This window comes from Dromiciops gliroides, chromosome 4 (assembly GCF_019393635.1).
Source record: "Dromiciops gliroides isolate mDroGli1 chromosome 4, mDroGli1.pri, whole genome shotgun sequence".
Taxonomy (NCBI): Eukaryota; Metazoa; Chordata; class Mammalia; order Microbiotheria; family Microbiotheriidae; genus Dromiciops; species Dromiciops gliroides.
In genome coordinates, this window is record NC_057864.1 from 220,382,703 (window position 1) to 220,404,173 (window position 21,471).

General features: G+C 39.5%; 1 protein-coding gene across 1 annotated transcript in view; it reads left to right on the top strand.

Annotated features, from left to right (window-relative positions):
- Positions 1–21,471, top strand: part of DNAH17 (dynein axonemal heavy chain 17) — a 241,515-nt gene that overhangs the window by 91,057 nt on the left and 128,987 nt on the right. The window contains exons 31-39 of the mRNA XM_043962383.1: positions 3,013–3,138; positions 4,107–4,214; positions 4,976–5,107; positions 8,930–9,090; positions 10,197–10,353; positions 11,325–11,429; positions 14,657–14,814; positions 19,119–19,257; positions 20,088–20,315. Of these exons, the coding sequence (XP_043818318.1) occupies positions 3,013–3,138; positions 4,107–4,214; positions 4,976–5,107; positions 8,930–9,090; positions 10,197–10,353; positions 11,325–11,429; positions 14,657–14,814; positions 19,119–19,257; positions 20,088–20,315 (1,314 nt within the window). The remainder of the gene's footprint in view (positions 1–3,012; positions 3,139–4,106; positions 4,215–4,975; positions 5,108–8,929; positions 9,091–10,196; positions 10,354–11,324; positions 11,430–14,656; positions 14,815–19,118; positions 19,258–20,087; positions 20,316–21,471) is intronic.

Here is a 21,471-nt window from a genome sequence, read left to right on the forward strand (position 1 = left end):
AGAAAGAAAGGAAAGAAAGAGGAGGAAAGGAGAAGATGATTGGTTCTACTTGGAGGGGCAAATACAAGAATCATGTAGTTGATTTTATTATATACCCAAACAAAGTTTTATGGGGCATTTGGTCATATCATATTGCAATACTTATATTACAAATAAGTATTTGTAAAAAGCCCACATGAAAACAACTATAGCTTATTGTACAGACCAATGAATCTGTTATAAAGGATGAAGAGGCAAAGATATTCTATAAAGAACTCAGTTAATTACACATTAAATCAACAAATAATTCAGTACTTGGTGGCTTCAGTGCAAATGTAGGAAAAGGCAAAGATGAAGAAATATAGGTTGGAAAATCTAATTGTTATAAATAAGGAATGAGACTTGTAAACTATATTGAAGCCCCCTGCCTATACACCATGAAGACCATGAAGACTGTTTGGCTACATTTCTCCCCATTCCTTTTGGGGAGACTGTCACTTGAAGATATTTCATTAGAGTTACATCAGGGACAACAGCTGACTCTAGGTCACTATATCACTCCAAAGAGTAGTAACAACTAGCTAGCTCACTGCCTGCTTTTAGACAATATTTTTCTTCTCAGGTACCAAACTTTGATGGTATTACAGATTTGACCAGATGATTCTAATATATTAAAGGGGAGCCTACAGATGGTTAGAGAAATGTCTGCTGAGGAGGGTCTTAAGGTGTAAGGAAGATTCCCACCCCCAACACCTCAGTTAATGCCCTTGATATCTCTGGTGTCCCTTTAATTATAATGTATTAATGAGGCATTAAACTGCCTACAGAGTTGCATCTACACTCAGATCTCTTCATCAGAGGTGTTTACACCTTTTTGAGAAGGGAGCCCAGAAGAATTGAAAGTAGTCAAAGATCTGAGCAGCTGTAGAGACCCTCTGGAAGGAATGAGGGGATTTCTTTGTCTTCTTCCTCTTCCCAGTTTTGTCCATGTAGCTTCGAAGGGGGGCATTCATTTGACCATTGGGAGATGCTTCATCCAGTAGGGGAACTCATATTCCAGACATGGAAACCCATACTCTCTAGGATACAGAGAGACAAATCATTTGACTGAGGAAGTAGCTTCAAGGAGTGTGACCCTGGATGACTCAGAGTCAAATTTTGGAGAAGAGCAGATTCTGGGAATCCCATGTGATGACTCTGTGAAGAGAGAAAGGACTTCCTGGCCCTTCAGTATCAGAAGCTTTGAGATGCCTTTGCCACATGGGTATCCTACATATGGAGGGCAAATAGGTGGCACAGTGGATAGAGCACTGGCCCTGAAGTCAGGAGGGCCTGAGTTCAAATTTCACCTCAGTGAAATGTGATCCTGGGCAAGTCACTTAACTCCAATTGCCTGAAACATCCGGGGCATCTCCAGTCATCCTGATCTAGATCTTGCCACTGGACCCAGATGGCTCTGGAGGAAAGAGTGAGGTTGGTGATCTTTCACAGCCTTCCCTCACCTAAATCCAATTCAGTGCAAAGTGATGACGTCACCCTGTTGTTATGGTCCTCTTTAAGAATGAAGGACAGGGGCAGCTAGGTGGTGCAGTGGATAGAGCACCTGCCCTGGAGTCAGGAGTACCTGGGTTCAAATCCGGCCTCAGACACTTAACACTTACTAGCTGTGTGACCCTGGGCAAGTCACTTAACCCCAATTGCCTCACTAAAAAAAAAAAAATAAATAAAATTAAAAAAAAAAAGAATGAAGGACAAACAACAATCCTACATATGGATCCTCAGTTCTCATGGGTGGTGTGTTTATTTGTGGAAGAGTGTGGCCAAGAATTATGGTATTCATGTTTTATAATTACTATTCTTACTATGCCATCTGAGTAAACACCTTTACTGACAGCTAATCATATCTATTGGCATCACTGTTTATGGGAAACACATGGGTCAGTCAGTGTGCTAACTTTTAGGAATATACAAGCCAAAAAGAAAAAGTCTTTGTCCTCAAGGACCTTTTAAGCAGGAATTTTTTTAGCTTATTGAAGAGAAGCTAAGCAATTTCATTTTATATTTGAAACATTTTCTCTTGTTATTTTATTTTTCTGATGATGCTTTGAATTTAGAGTTGAATTCAGCTCAACATTTTTGCTACCATTGGGAAGAATTGTTGCAGAATTCATGCAGAGTTTTGTTTTTTGCTTTTGAAGTATACTTCTGCTCCTTCCTCAATGAAATTTTATATCCTAATTTTGTTTGAAATCCTTTTTCTAGTTTTGGTTTTCTTTTGGTTTGTATTTTGTTTTCTGGTCTCCTATACAGGATGTATAATAGGGAAAAAGCAATACATAAAAGGGGAGCTGAAAATCAGGGAATGGGTGGAAAGTAGTTACCCATGAGGGAGCAATGACTAAGTCATTGAATGAGAGATAGCTGGTCTAGAGTCCTTCCCCAAATGGTTCTGGGAAGAGCTCACCAATTGGAGAAGTGACCTACAGGAGCAGTCATGGGATAACTGAGACATTGTAACTAAGCCCACAGTGGAGGCTTGGGAGCTATAGTTTTAGAAGACTGATACCACACTTGAATCCTGAGACCAGTTGTCATTCTGGGACCCCTTTATCAAGAGGATTTGCCAATTGGAGAAGTAATGCAGAGAAGTTCTACACTTTAAATTGGTTAAAGAAGTCTTTGTACCATTGTTGTGATGTTTCCAAGCTACATTTTTATCAAATGTTTTGTTTCTGAATATTCATTTTTAAAGTAGTTTATTCTGGTTACTTTAAAAATCCTCTAGTTCCCTACACCCAAGATATGTGTCTAGGTCATGGCAACTACCATCATGAAGTAAGTTGGAGTAATGTAGCATCAGACAGAATTTCCAGAATTAACAGGTTTTGCCTTCTTTCTCTATTCCTTGTCTCTCTAAAACACCATTTACTTCAGCAACTACATAAATAGTAATTCTTGATAACAAGTCGAATAAAGGAAAGGACAGAATTGTACTCATACCCCTAATTTAGTGAGATTGGTTTCTATCACCAGGTTGAAGTCTGGCTAAATAGAGTGCTTGACCGAATGCGTGCAACACTCCGCCATGAAATCCCAGAGGCTGTGGTGACATATGAGGAAAAGCCACGGGAGCAATGGATTTTTGATTATCCTGCCCAGGTATGGTATACAATGACTGACTTTGTAAATTTCAATCACACTTTCATTGGTTTGAATCATAACCTTCCATACTATTTTTTGATCTTTTGAGTGATAGAACTAGGAACAATGTGTGGGAGTTGTAAAGAGGCAGATTTTTGTCTTAATGTCAGGAAAAACTTCCTAACACTTAGAGCCATCCAAAAATGGCATGGGCTGCCTTAGGAGAGGGTAGGTTTCTCCTTCCCTGGAGCTCTTCAATTACAGGCTAGCTGACCAATGGCCAGGGATATTGTAGAAGGGTCAGAGTTGTATTAGCAACAGCTAAGATTTTTATAAAGCTTTAAGTTTTGGAAAGTGTTTTATGTGTATTATCTGATTGGATATTCACCACCACTAAGGGAAGTAGATATCATTATTAATTCCAATTTTACAGATTAGGAAAACTGAGGTTAATTGTCTTGCCCAGGATCACACAGTTGCTAATGGATTCACACAGTAAGTGACTGAGATCAGATTTGAACTTGGGTCTTCCTGACTTGAGGTCCAGTGCTCTAGCCACTATACCAGTGTTTTCTGAGGTCCCTTTTGATATTGTGATTTACTGAGACACAGAATATGATAGAAAGGAAAGAGAGCTCTGCCTGGGATTCTGATAGACCAAGATTCCAATTCTGAAACCTGTTATGTTATGTGTCCCAGTGGTGTAAAGTCACATAAGCTCTCAATGCCTCCATTTCTTAATCCATAAATTAAGGATGATCATATACTACCTAGCTCTTTGTGAGGAAAGCACTTTATAAACCTTAAAGTGCCATATAAATAAATATAACCTTATATGGTAGTTAGCATCTTTATAGGCATATTTTGTTGTTAACATACCAAAAAAAGGTAATGATATATAATGCTTTTTAAAAAAATATATTGTTTACAAGAATTATTTCTGACTCTAGTCATTTGGGCATGTTTGGGGGACTTTTTACTTTCAGATTGCTTTGACATGCACTCAAATCTGGTGGACAACAGAAGTTGGAATGGCATTTGCAAGATTGGAAGAAGGTTATGAGAATGCTATTAAAGATTACAACAAAAAGCAGGTATACCACTCAGTATTTTCCTTTGTAATTCTTGGTGTGGTCACTTGTAAGGAATTGATGGTACTATCATCTCATTGTCTTGGGCAAATTATTTAGCTTTCTCTGAGCTTCAGTAAAATATAGGGGTTGGATTGTTGATTTCTAAGATCATTTCCAGCTCTAAATTGTGTGATCAATTTTCTGATTTTCTTTAGTGCTTATCATTTGCATATCTGTAACTAATACAGGTGAGATGGGATTTTGCCCCAGGGTACCAATATGGGGGGGAGGGGTTACTTCCTTTCCTCATTATCCATGATCACTGCTGTTTATCTCACAGTCCTCTATTGGCTGGTATCTTATGACAGCTCAGAGCCCCATTGTCATGGCACCTAGGGTCAGCCTCCTTCTCTCCACATTGGGTAAGACAGCTCACCTCCTACACACCTAAGGCAATAGCCCTAAGAGTTGGACTCAAGAGAGTGCTGCTGCTACCCTCCTTCACTACCTCCTCAAGTGTCCTGGCCCCAAGTGAAAAAAAAATTCCTAGTTATGGCTTTGATTATCCAACTCATTTAGCACTCACCATATTCTTACTTATATCATTATCTCTTTGTGTGTATATGACATACCTTGAGAACAAGGACTACCAGGCTTTATACTTGGTTGTAACACACTCTGTCTTAACACAATGACAAACAAAGAATGGAAGTTCCTTAAGTTATAGTTCATCAATTGATTGTTTTATTGGATGGTATCATTTGATGTCTTTGCTTCCATAGATCAGTCAACTGAACGTATTGATTACGCTGCTTATTGGGAATTTAAGTCCAGGAGATAGAATGAAGATTATGACCATTTGCACCATTGACGTACATGCCAGAGATGTTGTCGCAAAGATGATTCTTGCCAAGGTGTGTGCTCCCCTTCATCTTCCCTCACAACAGTCCACTGGGCAAGTCTTCAGAATGTTGGGGTAATTCTTCAGATGTTTACAGGTTCCCTAATGTACCAAACAGAGCAAGGTACTTCTTAGGCAAGTATCTCATTGGTCTCCAAGGGGCTGAATTCACAGAGGGGAGAGATAACAGAATCTGTAGTCAACCCTGTCATGGGAGTTGGGGTACACAACTACAACAACAACAACCACAACCCAGAGTTTACTTAGCACCTGGCTAAGAAGAATAATTAAATTAATTTCAATTAATTATATTGACTAATAATTAATTAATTATGAAATTATGAAAATGGAAGCCATCTGAGATGAGCTCCTCCTCTCTGCACTTCCCTCCCACCCCTGTATGCTGACCCCCCCAACAGCGACTTCACATTGAAGGTTCCAGTTTCCCTTCCTCACACCTAAAAAGGGCATATTCTATACTGTTTATTCCTGGTAGGGTTTGAAATACTTGCCCAGGGAGGGGAATAAAAACTCCTAGTTACAAATTTCACTAGGGACAATCCAACACTGGTAGACCAATCAACACTTTCCATACTAACTGATATACAAAGAAGAATGCCCTCCAAACCCAACTCCATTTTTTAGCTGTGTCACTTAATCTTGTGGTCACTTAATCTCTTTTAACTTCAGTTTAAAATAGGAATAATAAGGCCTGCTCGACCCTAACATAATAATAAGAGACACCTCCATTCCTATCGAAAACACTAGAGACAGGGGCAGCTAGGTGGCACAGTGGATAGAGCACTGGCCCTGGAGTCAGGAAAACCTGAGTTCAAATCCGGCCTCAAACACTTAACACTTACTAGCTGTGTGAACCTAGACAAGTCACTTAACCCCAATTTCAGTTGATTGCTTCATAGTGATCCCAATACGTGGTGTTCATGTGACTAATTTTTTAAGTACCATGGTTGCAGCAAAATTTTAAAGGCATTTTAAAATTAAACATTATATTCCAAAACAAAAATCTACCAAAAAAGATATAAAAGTTTATTTCTTAAATTTAAACAGAAATGTGATTTTTAAATCCCCCCCCCAAAAGGGGAAGATTCACATCATTGTGAATCATCTTAAAAGATGAACTATTGCATTCAGTATTGTTGTAAATTACAAAATGCTTTCTGATATTGTAGAGATGACACTGGATTTACATTCAGAAGGTTTGGGTTCAAATTCTATTTGTTCCATTTACTACTAGTGTGATCCTAGGAAAGTCACTTTGTATATTTCTGACCTTTGGTTTCTTCTTTGAAAAATGAGGGGAGTCACAAGATTTCCCCTGAAGATTAGAAACTACTTGAGAGCAAAGACTATATCCTTTGTATCTTTGTATGTCCAGTGTCCAATGCAGCATTTCACCTGGAGTAAGAATTTAATAAATATTGAGAATTGATCACAATAACATGCTTCTCTTTGCAAGATTGTCAGATTCATGATGAGATTGACCTGAAAATGGAAGGTTTTAAATCAATCTCATGTCATTTGGTGCCATTAGTAATAGACATTGAACAAAATAAATTAAAAATATTTCACTGCATAGGTTTTATTGATGTTTTATTTAAAACACAAGAATAAGGGAGCAGCTACGTGATGTGGTGGATGAAGCACCAGTCCTGGATTCAGGAGAACCTAAGTTCAAATCCAGCCTCAGATACTTGATACTTACTAGCTGTGTGACCCTGGGCAAGTCACTTATCCCTCATTGCCCCACAAAAAAAGAAAAGAAAAGAAAAGAAAAAGAAATAAAGAAAAACCCATAAGAATATTAAAAATTGCTGCTCCAAGCAATAAATCATTCTATTATACTAGTTTCTTAATTACATTTACTTTGGGTTACCTTATAGTTATAGTAATTATACTATGCCTGTCTTTAAATTTTCAAAGTACTTTCAGCATTTTATTTCATGCAACAATCTTGTGATGATAGAGAGGTTATTATTATCTAAGGTAAAAGTAGCAAAATTGCATCAATTTTAGAAGATTTTTTTCAACACAGTACTAAACATATTAAGATGTTTGGCACCACATAAATTCATCCAGGTTCTGGACAGGCAAGTTGACTACTGAGAGACAAAATTAATTCCCAATTATCTGTAAATAGATTTTACCCCCAAATTGATAGTAAAATAATTTTTTTTTAAATCCTGACTATAAAAAGATGCAGCTAGGTGGCACAGTGGGCCTAGAATCAGGAAAACTTGTCTTCCTGAGTTCAAATCTGGCCTCAGACACTAGCTGTCTCAAAGCTGTTATACAGCATACTTGAATGACTCTTAGAGACATTTTAGTGGCTGCTGATGTGGGGGAAGTCAAGTGTGTTAAGGATCATTCAAGAGTAGTATTAAGAAAAGCATGCATATATGAAACAGGATCAGTCACAAGAAAATGAGGGAAATTGTGAAAAGGAGAAACAATGCCAAAAGCCAATGAACAATTGTTTGTAAAACAGCTTAATTAATCCTCAGGAAACACACATAGGCCTGGAAGCAGAAGGACCCATTAGCCTGAGGAATTGATATTGATTCCTCTATGATGCAGGTTTGCTTCTTGCCAGAATATAGCCAGTTGATAACCATTGCTATGAAAACTTTTACCATGGGCAAGACGATATGTTAGGTAGAGCACTGAAGATTGGGAAAGGGTCGTTTTGTCTAATGAAACTCACTTTTTAATTCAAGACTATCAAAACTGTTGGTATAATTTTGTCCAAAGAAGTCTAAGTGAACCTGTAAGATCTTCATCAGAAAGAATGTGAAATATCTAGACCCACCAAAAATTTGGAGTGGTGGTTTGTTAGTTTTTTTTAAATTTCCCATGAATCTTGTCTCCATTGAGGGAATGATGAACTTGGACAAATATATTAAGATGCTAGAAAACAGAATTAAAGTATTTGTGTCAAAAGTCTTGTGAATTTCATACCAAAGGATTTTTCAAGATGTAAAAGATCATAAGGTTTATTAATAAATCAGTAATATTAATTTTAAATTTTGTCTCAGTTCACACACACTCAGTCAAACTGGACTAACTTCCTCTCCAAGTTTGGCATGTCATCTCCTAACCTTAATGTATCCATTGAAGCTACCCTATGAATTGTCTTGAATGTTCTTTCTCATCAACCCAGCTCTTCAAATTTTTCATAACCCATCAAGGCTTAGTTGAGGGACCATCTCCTGATTCTTTCCTGATTTCCTGACTCCCCAGCTGTTATTTCTCTCTCCTTCCTTGGATTTCCCTAAAGTACTTTGATCTGATTTCCCTTTTGCCCACTTTATCTCTACAATGTAATATATAACTTCTTGAAGGAAGAGACAACTTTTATTTTGTATCCCCAGAATCTAGCATAATCCCTTGTACTTTGTGATCATGAGCATCTCCTAATTTAGCTAAGCATGCCCTTACATGAGACACACAGTCCACTACTGAGCCTGTCCCAGAAGCCTTTTCAGCTTGGTAGGACCTAGTAGAGTTTGAGTTCTTCTAGCATAGTATTTCAAAATTCAGTCATGCCTCCTAAAGGTATCAGAGTACACATGTGAAGTGGCCTATTTGAAAGAATTTTAAAATCATTACATATCTTGGAGTGATTGAGAAGGTAATGGGTAAGAAGAGGGCAGGGGAAGTACTTGAAATAGGGGACAATAAGGTCTTAGGGACTTCAGTCTTCCTTTAGGTTCAGCTCTAAGGCCCAGCTTTGCTCTAAGTCCTCTCCTATCCAGATGTCGAAACTGCTTCTGGGGGTTCCCAATCCCTCCTAAAATATAAATTTTTCCCCTTTTAGGTAGAAAATTCTCAGGCTTTCACCTGGCAATCTCAGCTTCGGCATCGTTGGGATGAAGAACATAAGCATTGCTTTGCCAACATCTGTGATGCTCAAATCAGATATTCCTATGAATACTTGGGCAATACACCACGACTGGTAATCACGCCGCTCACTGACCGGTATGGAAGATGTAATTGCTTGGATTCGTTTGAACAAAGGCCTGGCATCAAGCAGGGTCTCAAATAAAGAAGGGTATATCCTGTTCTTAGCGAGATGATAGTTCCACTGTACCCTGGTGAGACCATAGTTGGAATTGTAGGCATGCATTGAGCATGACTAGGAATGCTTGACACAGTTGACTTCTCCCACATCAACAGCCACTGCGAAGTCTGCAACGGTCAGGGAATGTGCTGTTCAAAAGCTACGTATTTTGCACATTTCCTTGAAATAATATCCATTCTGGGGGCAGCTAGGTGGTGCAGTGGATAGAGCACCGGCCCTGGATTCAGGAGGACCTGAGTTCAAATCCGACCTCAGACACTTGACACTTACTAGCTGTGTGACCCTGGGCAAGTCACTTAACCCCAATTGCCTCACCAAAAAACCCAAAAAAAAGTAAAAAAAAAATAGGCAAACGAAATAATATCCATTCTTAAAAACCAAAGTATGTATATAAGTATATGCTTAATATGCTTAATGCACTCCTATGCCTTGAGTGTTTTGTTTAGTTCTTAGCACCATGCTTTGGTCTCACCATATGAGGATCAGTTGGATGCAATGGGGATGTTGAGCCTAGAGGAGAGAAGAAATAAAAGGTACATGAGAGCTGTTATGCAGTAATTGGACTAAACTTGTTCTTCTTGGCCCTAGTAGGCAGAACTACTTGTTGTTGTTGTTTGTCCTTCATTCTCAAAGAGGACCATGACATCGGGGTGATATCATGACTTACACTGAATTGGATTTAAATGAGGGAGGGCCATGCAAGGTCACCAACCTCACTGTCTCCTCCAGAGCCATCTGGGTCCACCGGCAATATACATATCAGGACAACTGGAGATGGCCCCAGATGTTTAAGATAATTGGGGTTAAGTGACTTATCTAAACTTTTCCTGGTACGATGAAAGCCCATTTTTCTCTCATGGACCTCCTTAGATACGGATTCTCTTAAATCTGTTTGGATTGCCTGTTGTGGCTTGGGGGTGACATCATATCACAACTAAAGAATATGAATGTTAATTGGGCTTTGTGTCAAGAGAATTTCAATTAACTGAGGGTTTCATTACAGATGCTACATCACTCTGACCCAATCCCTCCATCTGATTATGGGAGGAGCACCTGCAGGCCCTGCAGGGACAGGCAAAACTGAGACCACCAAAGACTTGGGCAGAGCACTGGGCATCATGGTATATGTCTTCAATTGCTCAGAGCAAATGGACTATAAGGTGTGTGTCCAATTTCTGAGGCACCTGCCTCATATTAGAAGGCTGTCTATGAGGTGCTTCTTTCGTGAGCTGAGCATTGTGTTATAACAATTATAACAGTATTATAACCCCTAAAACGTGAGGTTTTCATTCTGGAACCTGAGAGCTGAATGGACAACATGAATAGGAAGAGTTTGAATATTCTCAATTTGCTGAAAATAGTAGATCTAATGGACGAACATATGCCACAAATTGTCACAAGACCCACAACCATTACTGGAGGATCATAGGTCCATTGTGAATCAAACATGTCCTTTTGGGCATGCTATGATATAGTAGATTTGTGTGTGTGTGTGTGGGGTGTTTTCTCTCTATACATGCCATGTAAATGAGGATTGCCCCTTGCCTGTGGTGGGAACATCTCCTTTTTGGGGAGAGAAATGATATTCACTTAGAACAATGAAAAAAACCCTTTATGCTAATTATATATCATTCTCTTCTAAACCAGTATTTGTTCAGAGTGAGATAGTTGGGTAAAATGTATTATTAGGTAATGTTTGGGTTGAATCACCTCCGAGTGGTCTAAAAATGGATACCTCACTTTATTCAGGTGTTTCATTTTAAGATAGAGTGTAGTCCCAGGTGATCTGGACCAAAACTAGGCTTGGGGAAGACCCCAACCTTATTGCCTATAAAGTACTACTAAGTCCAGGAATCAGGACTAGATCTGGAAAGAGGGTATCCTTGGGCAACTTTGGACTTACTGACTCTACTCCCAGCTTGAAATTAATAGTCTTTCATTCCAGATTTCCAGAAAGCCTGAGATGTCACTGTATACTACTCTAATTCTAGGAATATAGCTAGAGACTATGGGTACAATAGAATAAAGAAAAAATTCATAAGCTTAGAATAAGACCCTATTGTTGGGTCTCTCTGTGACTGCTTTATAGACATTTTCTAATGCTATTGTTTTCTGATTATGGTGTTCTTAGTCCTGTGGAAACATCTACAAAGGATTGGCCCAAACAGGGGCTTGGGGATGCTTTGATGAATTTAATCGAATCTCAGTAGAAGTTTTATCTGTAATTGCTGTGCAGGTATGTCCATCATCCAATTATTTTTTGCATAAATTAGTATACTATATCAGCATCCATGATCACTTTGATGAACAGCCGATTGTCTTTCTGGCTTCCTACTATCTCATAAAGCAAACACGTACATATGTATAGATCTAGACAAAATACATAAGCATACTATATATGTACATGTGCATATGTTACATGTATATGTAATATTTCCAGGTTAAACTTTTTTACATAGAGACTTAATATACACTTTTTTAAGAGTCTTTATTCTTATTTTTATTTTATTTTATTTTATTTTTTTTGTGAGGCAATTGGGGTTAAGTGACTTGCCCCAGGGTCACGCAGCTAGTCAGTGTCAAGTGTCTGAGGCTGGATTTGAACTCAGGTCTTCCTGAATCCGGGGCTGGTACTTTATCCACTGCGCCACCTAGCTGTCCCCAGAGTCTTTATTCTAAAAGAAGTTATGATATTCATACTATTACCCCAAACTCCTTTACTCTAAATGGGGCTATATTTATCAGAAAAATAACATGAGCATGGAGGACTTATAATTTGGACATAACTAAAGCTGTTGGATGTTTAGTTTTACTTTGACAAGAGAATGGTCAGTTTCACTCACGTGGCCCTCACCCATATTATAGGTAAATTCTCATCTTTTGAAAACACGGGACAGCAAACAGCAGGAGCATGCTGGTAAATGTTTAACCAGCTGCTCTCCACATAACACATTTTTAGGGTTAATCTGCATTAATAATACTTTCTCCATCACTTACTTTCTTTTTTTTTTTAGTGAGGCAATTGGGGTTAAGTGACTTGCCCAGGGTCACACAACTAGTAAGTGTTAAGTGTCTGAGGCCAGATTTGAACTCAGGTCCTCCTGACTCCAGGGCCAGTGCTCTATCCACTGCACCACCTAGCTGCCCCAAAAAGGCCATAGATTTTTTTTTTAAGTGAGGCAATTGGGGTTAAGTGACTTGCCCAGGGTCACACAGCTAGTAAGTGTTAAGTGTCTGAAGCCGGATTTGAACTCAGGTACTCCTGAATTCAGGGCCGGTGCTTTATCCACTGCGCCACCTAGCTGCCCCTCTCCATCACTTTCTTAAGCATAGACAATTCATAAAACAATAAATTAAGCCCTGGTTTGCCAATTTCCAAGGCATAAATTGCTCACACTGAGATTTAGCTGTTTGGAGCTTGCTCAAGCACAGCCCAGATTAAAGATAACTTTAAAAAAAATAGCCCAAGAGAATTAAGGGAAGATTCAGGGTTTGTTGATCATGGATGTCTCCAGTAGAGGGCACAGGCAGGTAGGATATAGGGGAGGTAGAGTAAGTAAACTGCTTCTAGTCCAGGAGGGCAGTGAGGGAAGGACAGAGACTGGGTGAGGTTTAAAACCAGAACTCTAAGTAGAGTTGGAGGTGGGAGCTCTCAGGAAGGATTTTTAAACTAAGTGATTGCTATTGGGGTGTGGTGGGTGGCCCGATCTCTTAAGTACTTGCTAGGCTCTATATGCGAGAGACCCAAAGTGGCTAATAAGTAACAGGAGAGTGTTGTCAGAAGACTTGGGTTTTTGTCATTTCCCCTTGGTAAAATAAGGGAGCTGGATTAGGTTTTCTCTTAGCCTCCCTTCAGCTCTAGATCCAGTGTCTAATGAGCTGATAGAAAACATAGATTATCTAGCAATAGGACCAACTACAAGGCTGACAATACATATAGGGAATGGAAATTCCGAAATCAGTCCCTGCCATGATGCTAATTATATCCTACTCTATGAATCATTTCAAAGGAATCCAGTCAGGTGTCCCAAGTAAAGAAATTAGGACTTCTAACGTGTGTCCACAACAGCAGAGGCAGTGTTTGTAGAATGCATGAATTTTAGACTCCATCAAGTGGTGCAGAGGGAAGTTTCAGGTTAACATCTCCATACAATTTTTCCTTCTAATGCTTTACTTACTATGGCAGCTACTATTGCCAACCTGATTACAAAAATGAAAGCACAGGCTTTCTCCAGAAATTCTAGCTCTGGACCCGAAAACTGACTTCATTTCAGGCAAGGAACATTTGATGTGGGTGTCTTAAGTAAAAAAGAATTCTTATTTCCCAGTGGTGTTGTCAAGAAGGATTTCAGAAAATTTTTATATATGTGTATATACATACGTGTTTGTATGTATATATGTATGCATATCTGTGTACATCTATTTATACCTATATGTATATCTATCATCTAGCTACCTAGCTACCTAGCTATATCACTAGAACCTCATCAGTGTAGGAAGGAACCTCTTGGAATTTCTATACCAGAAGTTCCATATTATACTTATGAGGTATGGGATATAGGAACATGGTCATCACCAATGGTCAAGTGAAATTCCACCATTTTCAGCAATGTGTTTTGTAACATAGAGTCATAAAGAATTGCCTGGGACCCTAAGAGGTTACACAGTTAATGTGTGCAAGAAACATAACTCGAATCCAAGTCTTTTGGGGGGGGGCAGGGCAAGGAGGGTTAAGTGACTTGCCCAGGGTCACACAGCTAGTGGCAAGTGTCTGAGGTCGGATCTGAACTCAGGTCCTCCTCAATCCAGGGCTGGTGGTTTATCCACTGTGCCACCTAGCTGCCCTAAATCCAAGTCTTAAATCTACTGCTGGCCTTCTATTCACTATATCAAAGTGTAAGTTAGGGGATTATAAAATGGCTTTTCTTCCATCCTTCCTTCCTTCCTTCCTTTCCTTTTCCTTTTCTTTCTTTCTTTCTTTTTTTTTTTTGAGGTAATTTGGGATTGAGTAACTTGCTGAATTTGAACTCAGGTCCTCCTGACTCCAGGGCTGGTGTTCTATTAACTGTGGCACCTAGCTGCTCCATTGAATGGCTAATTTCAAAGAGGGGTATATGTATGTGTGTGTGTGTGTGTGTGTGTGTGTGTGTGTGTGTGTGTGCGTGTGTATGAATCATTTTGCAAATTCAGGGTCCTTTCAGTCTAACAAAAATTGGGACATCTCTTTTCCATTTAAAATGCTAACTATAGGGGCAGCTAGATGGCGCAGTGGATAGAGCACCAGCCCTGGAGTCAGGAGGACCTGAGTTCAAATCTGGCCTCAGATACTTAACACCTACTAGCTGTGTGACCCTGGGCAAGTCACTTAACCCCAACTACCTCACTAAAAAACAAAACAAAAAAAACAAAAAATAAATAAAATGCTAACTATAACTTTCTCTTCTTATGAATTGTGCTGCTTAGGTAAAGTGCGTCCAAGACGCAATTCGTGCCAAGAAGAAAATATTTAATTTCCTTGGAGAGATGATCAGTCTCATACCCACGGTGGGCATGTTTATCACCATGAACCCAGGTTATGCTGGACGAGCAGAATTGCCAGAAAACTTAAAAGCCTTGTTCAGGTACATATACACAGATAACAGTGATGTTAACCTACATTAGCTTTAATAATAAAATAGTTCAGCTTCATCAAACATCCCCTCTCTTTTATGGATTTCCACTCTCCCCCTTTTCCACTTCTGTCTATAGGTAGCTCAGGTCTCCCCAAGCCTTTCTTCAACCACATAGCCCCTTGAACTATCATCCCATCTCATTCCTCCCTTTCACCACAAAATTTCTTGGGGGAAAAATCTACACCTGTTTCTTTCACTTGCTTAACACCCACTCACTTCTCAGTCTCTTATATCCTACCTTCTGCCCCTACTGCTACTTTGCTTCCTCAAAGGTCTCCAAAGACCTTCTTATTTCAGTCTTCATCTGGATACTCTCTTCTCCTTTGGCTTCCCAGTCATTCTCTTCTGATTCCTTTGCTGGGAGCTCTTTCTTTTTCCATTCCCTAAGGTCCTGTCCTTTGCCTTCTCTCTATACTTCTCCTCTTGAGTGTTCCATTATTTACCTCTAAGAAGAGCTAGATCTTCAACCCTGACCTTTCACCTCAGCTGCAGACCCATGTCTCGAGTTGCCTACAGGTGTTTGAGTGAAATTTAACAAAAAAGGTAAACTGAGGCAATTTTCCACATAGGATGACATTTATTAGCAGAGGCGTACTATCTGCCAAAAAAAAAAAAAGGGGGTCAGTGGCTTGCCTCTGTTTATGCCAAAAAACCCTAAGGAATGGGACAGTTCCCCTTTTATAGGTTTTGGGGAACAGAAAGGAGTATATGACATCATGAGAATGAGTAAACCATGATTGGCCACAAACCTGAGGTGCAAGAAACATGATTGGTTGGAAGTTTGCTAGTGGGGCTAGCAATGAGCCCCACCTTCTTCTCCCCTGAGACTAAGAAGTGCTTGTTGTTCAAGTCCAGGTGCAAGATAGCAAACCAGACACCCTTGAAGAATAGTGTAATGGTGTGAAGAGGCAAGAATAGATTAGTTATTAGCAGGACAGCTGGATTTTAAAACTTAACCCATTACAAACCAGCAGAATTCTGAACCAAGTTCAGAGACAGAGAGCCATGACGTAAACAGAAGGCAAAAACAGTTACAGGACAAAATCAAATAATTGTAAATAGGATAAAAAAATTATACAGGATCAGTTTTGTGTGTGTGTGTGAGGCAATTGGGGTTAAGTGACTTGCCCAGGGTCACACAGCTAGTAAGTGTTAAGTGTCTGAGGCTGGATTTGAATTCAGGTACTCCTGACTCCAGGGCCCATGCTCTATCCACTGTGCCACCTAGCTGCCCCATACAGGATCGATTTTAATCTTCTTACAGGGCATCTGTACCTGTCCTGCTGTCACTTCAAACTTGATGTGTCCAAAACTAATCTTTTTAAGCTTTCCTCAAAAACTTGATTCTTTTTTCTTTCTTAACTCTTTCAGTTAGTGATATCATTCCTTGTTTTTTTCCTCTTACCTCCCACCAAGTCCTACTGATTCTGTCTCCACTATACTTCTCATGATCACCATTGCCAGCATCTTCTATATAGGCTCTCATTTCGAATGAAAAGCACTGTAGCACTTGCTTCCTAACACTCCCACCCATCTCTAATCTTTCCCTTCCTCTGATCTATTATTCACCCCACAGTCAGATTAATTTTCCATATGAATAACTCAGGTTATGACCCTCCTCTACTCAAAACCCTGCAATGGGTGCCTATTGACTTTTTAAGGCTCTTTAGCCTCACATTCAAGCCCTTTTACAGGCTGGTGGGTATCTTACCTTTCCAGATGTATATCAAACTCTTCTCTCCTACATACTTTATGCAATGGCTGCAATGGACTACATTGCTGACCTATCATGTATGTCGCATCCTTGTCTGCATCTGTGCTTTTGTTTACCCTGCATCCTATGCCTGGAATGCACTCTCCTATTTCTACTTGTCACTTAAAGCCCAACTTGATACTATTTTTTTTTTAAATGTGTTTTGTCTGGTTGGTTTTTTAAATCATAAAAGTATTTGATTATTTTCCAGTTACATGTAAAGATAGTTTTCAACATTTGTTTTCATAAGATTTTGAGTTCCAAATTTCTCTCCCTTCCTCCCTTCCCTCCCCCACCCCCAAGACAGAAAGCAATCCAATACAGGTTATAGATGTACAATCACATTAAACATATTTCTACATTAGTCGTGCTGTGAAAGAAGAATCAGAACACAAGGGGAAAACCTCAAAAAATAAAAAACAAAAGTAGAAACAGTATGATTCAATCTGCATTCAGTATCCACAGTTCTTTTTTCTGGATGTGGAGAACATTTTCCATCATGAGTTCTTTGGAATTGTCTTGGATCATTGCACTGCTAAGAAGAGCTAAGTCTATCACATCAACTCGATACTATTAAAAAAAAGCCCAACTCAAACTATCTTTTTCATAAACCTTTCCCTAATCCCCACAAACAGTAATTATCTTTCCCCCTCATATCTTAGATAGCATTTTTACTTCCTATGTACATTCATAATGAATTAATTTGTTTTACTGTACTGTACATATACCCCCCCCATTAGGTAGTACACTTCATGAGGGGAGGCAATAGACTTTCATTTAATTTTTGTATCAACTCCAGCACTTAGCACAGTACATTTCACAAGAGCTTATTAGATGTTTGTTGAATAAATGAAGGAATTAGTGAATTCATCATCCAAGAGTGAGTCTGTGTATTCTCACCTGAAAGACCTGGAATCAGTTCAGATTAACATCTGAGAATAAAGAACTAGATTCAGGGTTTAGCTGATGAGAAAATATCAAAAATGAGGTGAAGGGGGGAAGAAAAGTAAGGAGATATTTTACACTGAAGGTCCTTTCTCTACCAGATCTATACAGGTGAGATAAATGAAAGGCTCCACAAGGCAGAAGATGTTACTTGGAGGAAAAGGGAATGGATTAAAGGCTAAAAAAATAATAATAAAATTAGAAGACATTTCTGCCATTTCTATAATCTGATAGCCAGCACCAGATTGAATGTAGAACACAGCTTCCTCATCATTCACCCCCTCTTTTTGGGGGGGTCGGGGCAACGGGGATTAAGTGACTTGCCCAGGGTCACACAGTAAGTATCAAGTGTCTGAGGCTGGATTTGAACTCAGGTACTCCTGAATCCAGGGCCGGTGCTTTATCCGCTGCGCCATCTAGCCGCCCCCCATTCACCCCCTCTTTATTCTTGTATCCACTGTCTGGGTTCTGAAACAATATAAACATACAAGCTTGGACCTACCCTGGCCAGCAGGAACAGGAACTGACCATGTGCAACACAAGGAGGATACAGGGGAAGGAAACCCAGGACACACTACACCGCAGGAAAATACCATTGCACTAATTCTCCAAGCCTTGCCAGGTCTTTCTGCATCTATACTTTTCCCACATTCTTTGATGAGCACACCCAAAACGCTCAATGTGCCCAGTTCTTCAGCCTGAAAAAAGCAAAGAATTGCTAAATACATTGGGTCAGGCAAGAAGTACCAATATAGTCAATTCAATTCCCCACACTCCCCCACTCCGACCTTGGTTCATAGCGAGGAGGTGAAAGAATCCTTTTGGGAATGCTAAGGACACTCTGGGGATAAAACTTAGTGCTGGGGCTCCACTTCACTGATAGCACCTAGTTGTAAAATAGGATCTACATAGTCTTATGGTTTAGGAAGAAAGAACATGGGACTGGGAGACCCAGGTGTAGTTGTGACTGCTATTTATGAGCTGTAGAATCTTCAGCAAGTGCTGATCCTCATTTTCTTCATTTGCAATATAGAGAGGGGGTTAGGACTAGGTCTTTTGCATCTCTAACTCCATGGTCCTGAATAAAAACAGTTAGAAAGCAATTAATTAGCAAAGACAAAATTCCATCACCCCAAATCATATCAGATATGTTGAACAGATATAAAAGAAAAGGCATTGACTTTTGTTATGGAGAGGGGGTGAGAGTCAAGTTTTGGAGGTACTGTGAGGAAAAAAAGGCACAGATTTCACAGAAAAGAAGAATAAACTTGGGGATTTTAAGCTAGTGCCTTAATAATACTGGGGAAATGGGGGCAGCTAGATGGCGCAGTGGATAGAGCACCGGCCCTGGAGTCAGGAGTACCTGAGTTCAAATCCAGCCTCAGACACTTAACACTTACTAGCTGTGTGACCCTGGGCAAGTCACTTAACCCCAATTGCCTCACTAAAAAAAAAATACTGGGGAAATGCTACTATGTTGTGCTCTGGCTAACAGGTGAGACATAGTGGGACTGGGAAGGAAAAAAAAGTCTTGCTTAGAATATGTTTCTTTCAGACCCTGTGCTATGGTGGTCCCTGACTTTGAACTTATATGTGAGATCATGCTTGTAGCTGAGGGCTTTCTGGATGCTAGGCTTCTGGCAAGAAAGTTCATCACTCTCTATACTTTATGCAAAGAGCTACTTTCTAAGCAGGTATGTCTTTTTGTGTCATGCTTTGATTTGTGAAGTCAACTGTTTCCTGAATGTTCCATTCTTGGCAATAATTTGGAGATATCTATGCCTTCCCTCAAAGGAGTGGCTTGCACTGAGCTAATATAGTTCAAGGAAATATTCTATCAGTGCTCGTTGAATATAATAGATATAATAGAATATAATAGATAGATAATGGTTCTTGGCACCATTAATAATGGAGAAATTTCTCAAGATAGTGTTTGTTCTAAGGAATCCTCAGCAGTTTTGCTCAGATCACACTATTTAAAAAGCCACCTCCTAGATGCAAAACTAAGGCACTAAGAATTAGCATGATATATTTTCAGAAACTGGTCTGGGGATGTATTGTTGTTCTTATCTTCTTTTATAAGCAGAGCCTCCCATCTAAACACCTACACTCCATTACTGCAATGTCTCCACAGAATCACTTTTTGTTTTTGCTTTCTTTTCCCTTCTTACCTTCCCAAGGTGTAAAGAGTATAGCTAGGTCAATCCTTTCTACATGTAATTAGGGGTAGGCTGCCCTTAATGTAGCCCTTTTCCATGTGTGGAGAGACCATTTTCCCACCGATTCATCAATTTTTCCTGGGTGATTTATTCACTATCCATAGAGTTGGGTAATCAGTTTTACAAATCACATCCTAATTACAAGAATAAGCAATCCAATAGCAAAAGTATTTCATTAGGACAAAAACCAATGTATATTACAAGAGATAATTAAATAGTACAGAATACAGAAGTAGGTGCAGTCTCTTGAGTACATAGAGTCAGTCAGTACTCTATGCTGATGTCCTTGATCATTTGTTTGGCAGGATCACTATGACTGGGGATTGCGAGCCATCAAATCTGTGCTGGTAGTAGCCGGCTCCCTGAAAAGAGGAGATCCCAACCGTGCAGAAGACCAAGTCCTCATGAGAGCACTGAGAGATTTTAATATCCCCAAGATAGTAACGGATGACTTGCCTGTGTTTATGGGACTGATTGGAGATCTATTCCCAGCTCTGGATGTTCCTAGAAAACGAGATCTAAATTTTGAAAAGGTAAGGCTATTTCTAGACACTAAGAAATCTTGCTACAGCCAGGCATAATTTATGACTTTCATTTCTGTTTTCACAATGCACGTATCTGGTCCATTCCTATGACCTAAGTGGCATATGCAAACATAACGATGAATGACTTGTGCCTTTTTCCTGATATTCAGCATTTACCCATTCATTCATTCATTCACCAACTATATGAAAGCAAGACATCGTGCTAGGTGTTGGGAATGAAAGCTGAAAAGTCGCACAATTCCTGAACTCAAGGAGCTTGCCTCTAGTGGGAGAATAAGACATATACACAAATAAATACTATACAAGTTCAAATGAGATAAGAGCAAAGGAGAGGTCAGAGCAGCCTGAAAGGTTCAGAGAAGGAAGGAGGCCTTTTATGTTGGGTATTCAGAAAAGGTTTCCTGGATGATTTGGTACCTGACCTAGGCCTTGAAGAAAGGGAAGTTTTCATCAGGAGGTGTAGAAGAATTCTGTTCTGAGAATACTTTAGGTTAGTGTGTGCATAGATACACAGTACACAGATGGGAAAGACCAGGATATAACTGAAGAACAGTAGTCCAGTAAAGATAGAAATAGACTGTGTGAGGGGGAGAAGTATAAAATAAGGCTCCCAAGGTTATTAAAACCAGGTTGTGCAAGACCCTGAATAACATACTAGGAAACATGTACAGTTATCCCTTCCACATCGTGGGTGTTACAGGTGGGTGTTACAACCCCACGATCTGGAAAATCCACATAAAAGTTTTTGGCTCTCCATTCATACCAAAGAAGAAGACTGAATCATTATGATATTAAAAAATAAAATGTGTTGATATTCCATATATTTTATGCATTTCTGAGTTTCTAAACTTTTTCTGTGTCATCTGCTGGCCTTTGTGTTTCACCTGCGGCTTCTGCAAAACTTCCAAAAAATTCCCACTTAATTTCTTATGCTGACCTGCAATATATCAAAACCACAGTGGGGTAAGTTGCAGTGTGGAAAGAATAACTGTATTCTAGGCAAAAAGGAACCACTGAAATTTTTTTTTTAGCAGAGAAGTAACATGTCTAAGCACCTGTTCATTGGGCATAGTATAGTACTTTGGCAATGGGTTGGAGGATTAATTGGAGAAAGGAGGAATGAAAAGCAGGAAAACTGGTTAGG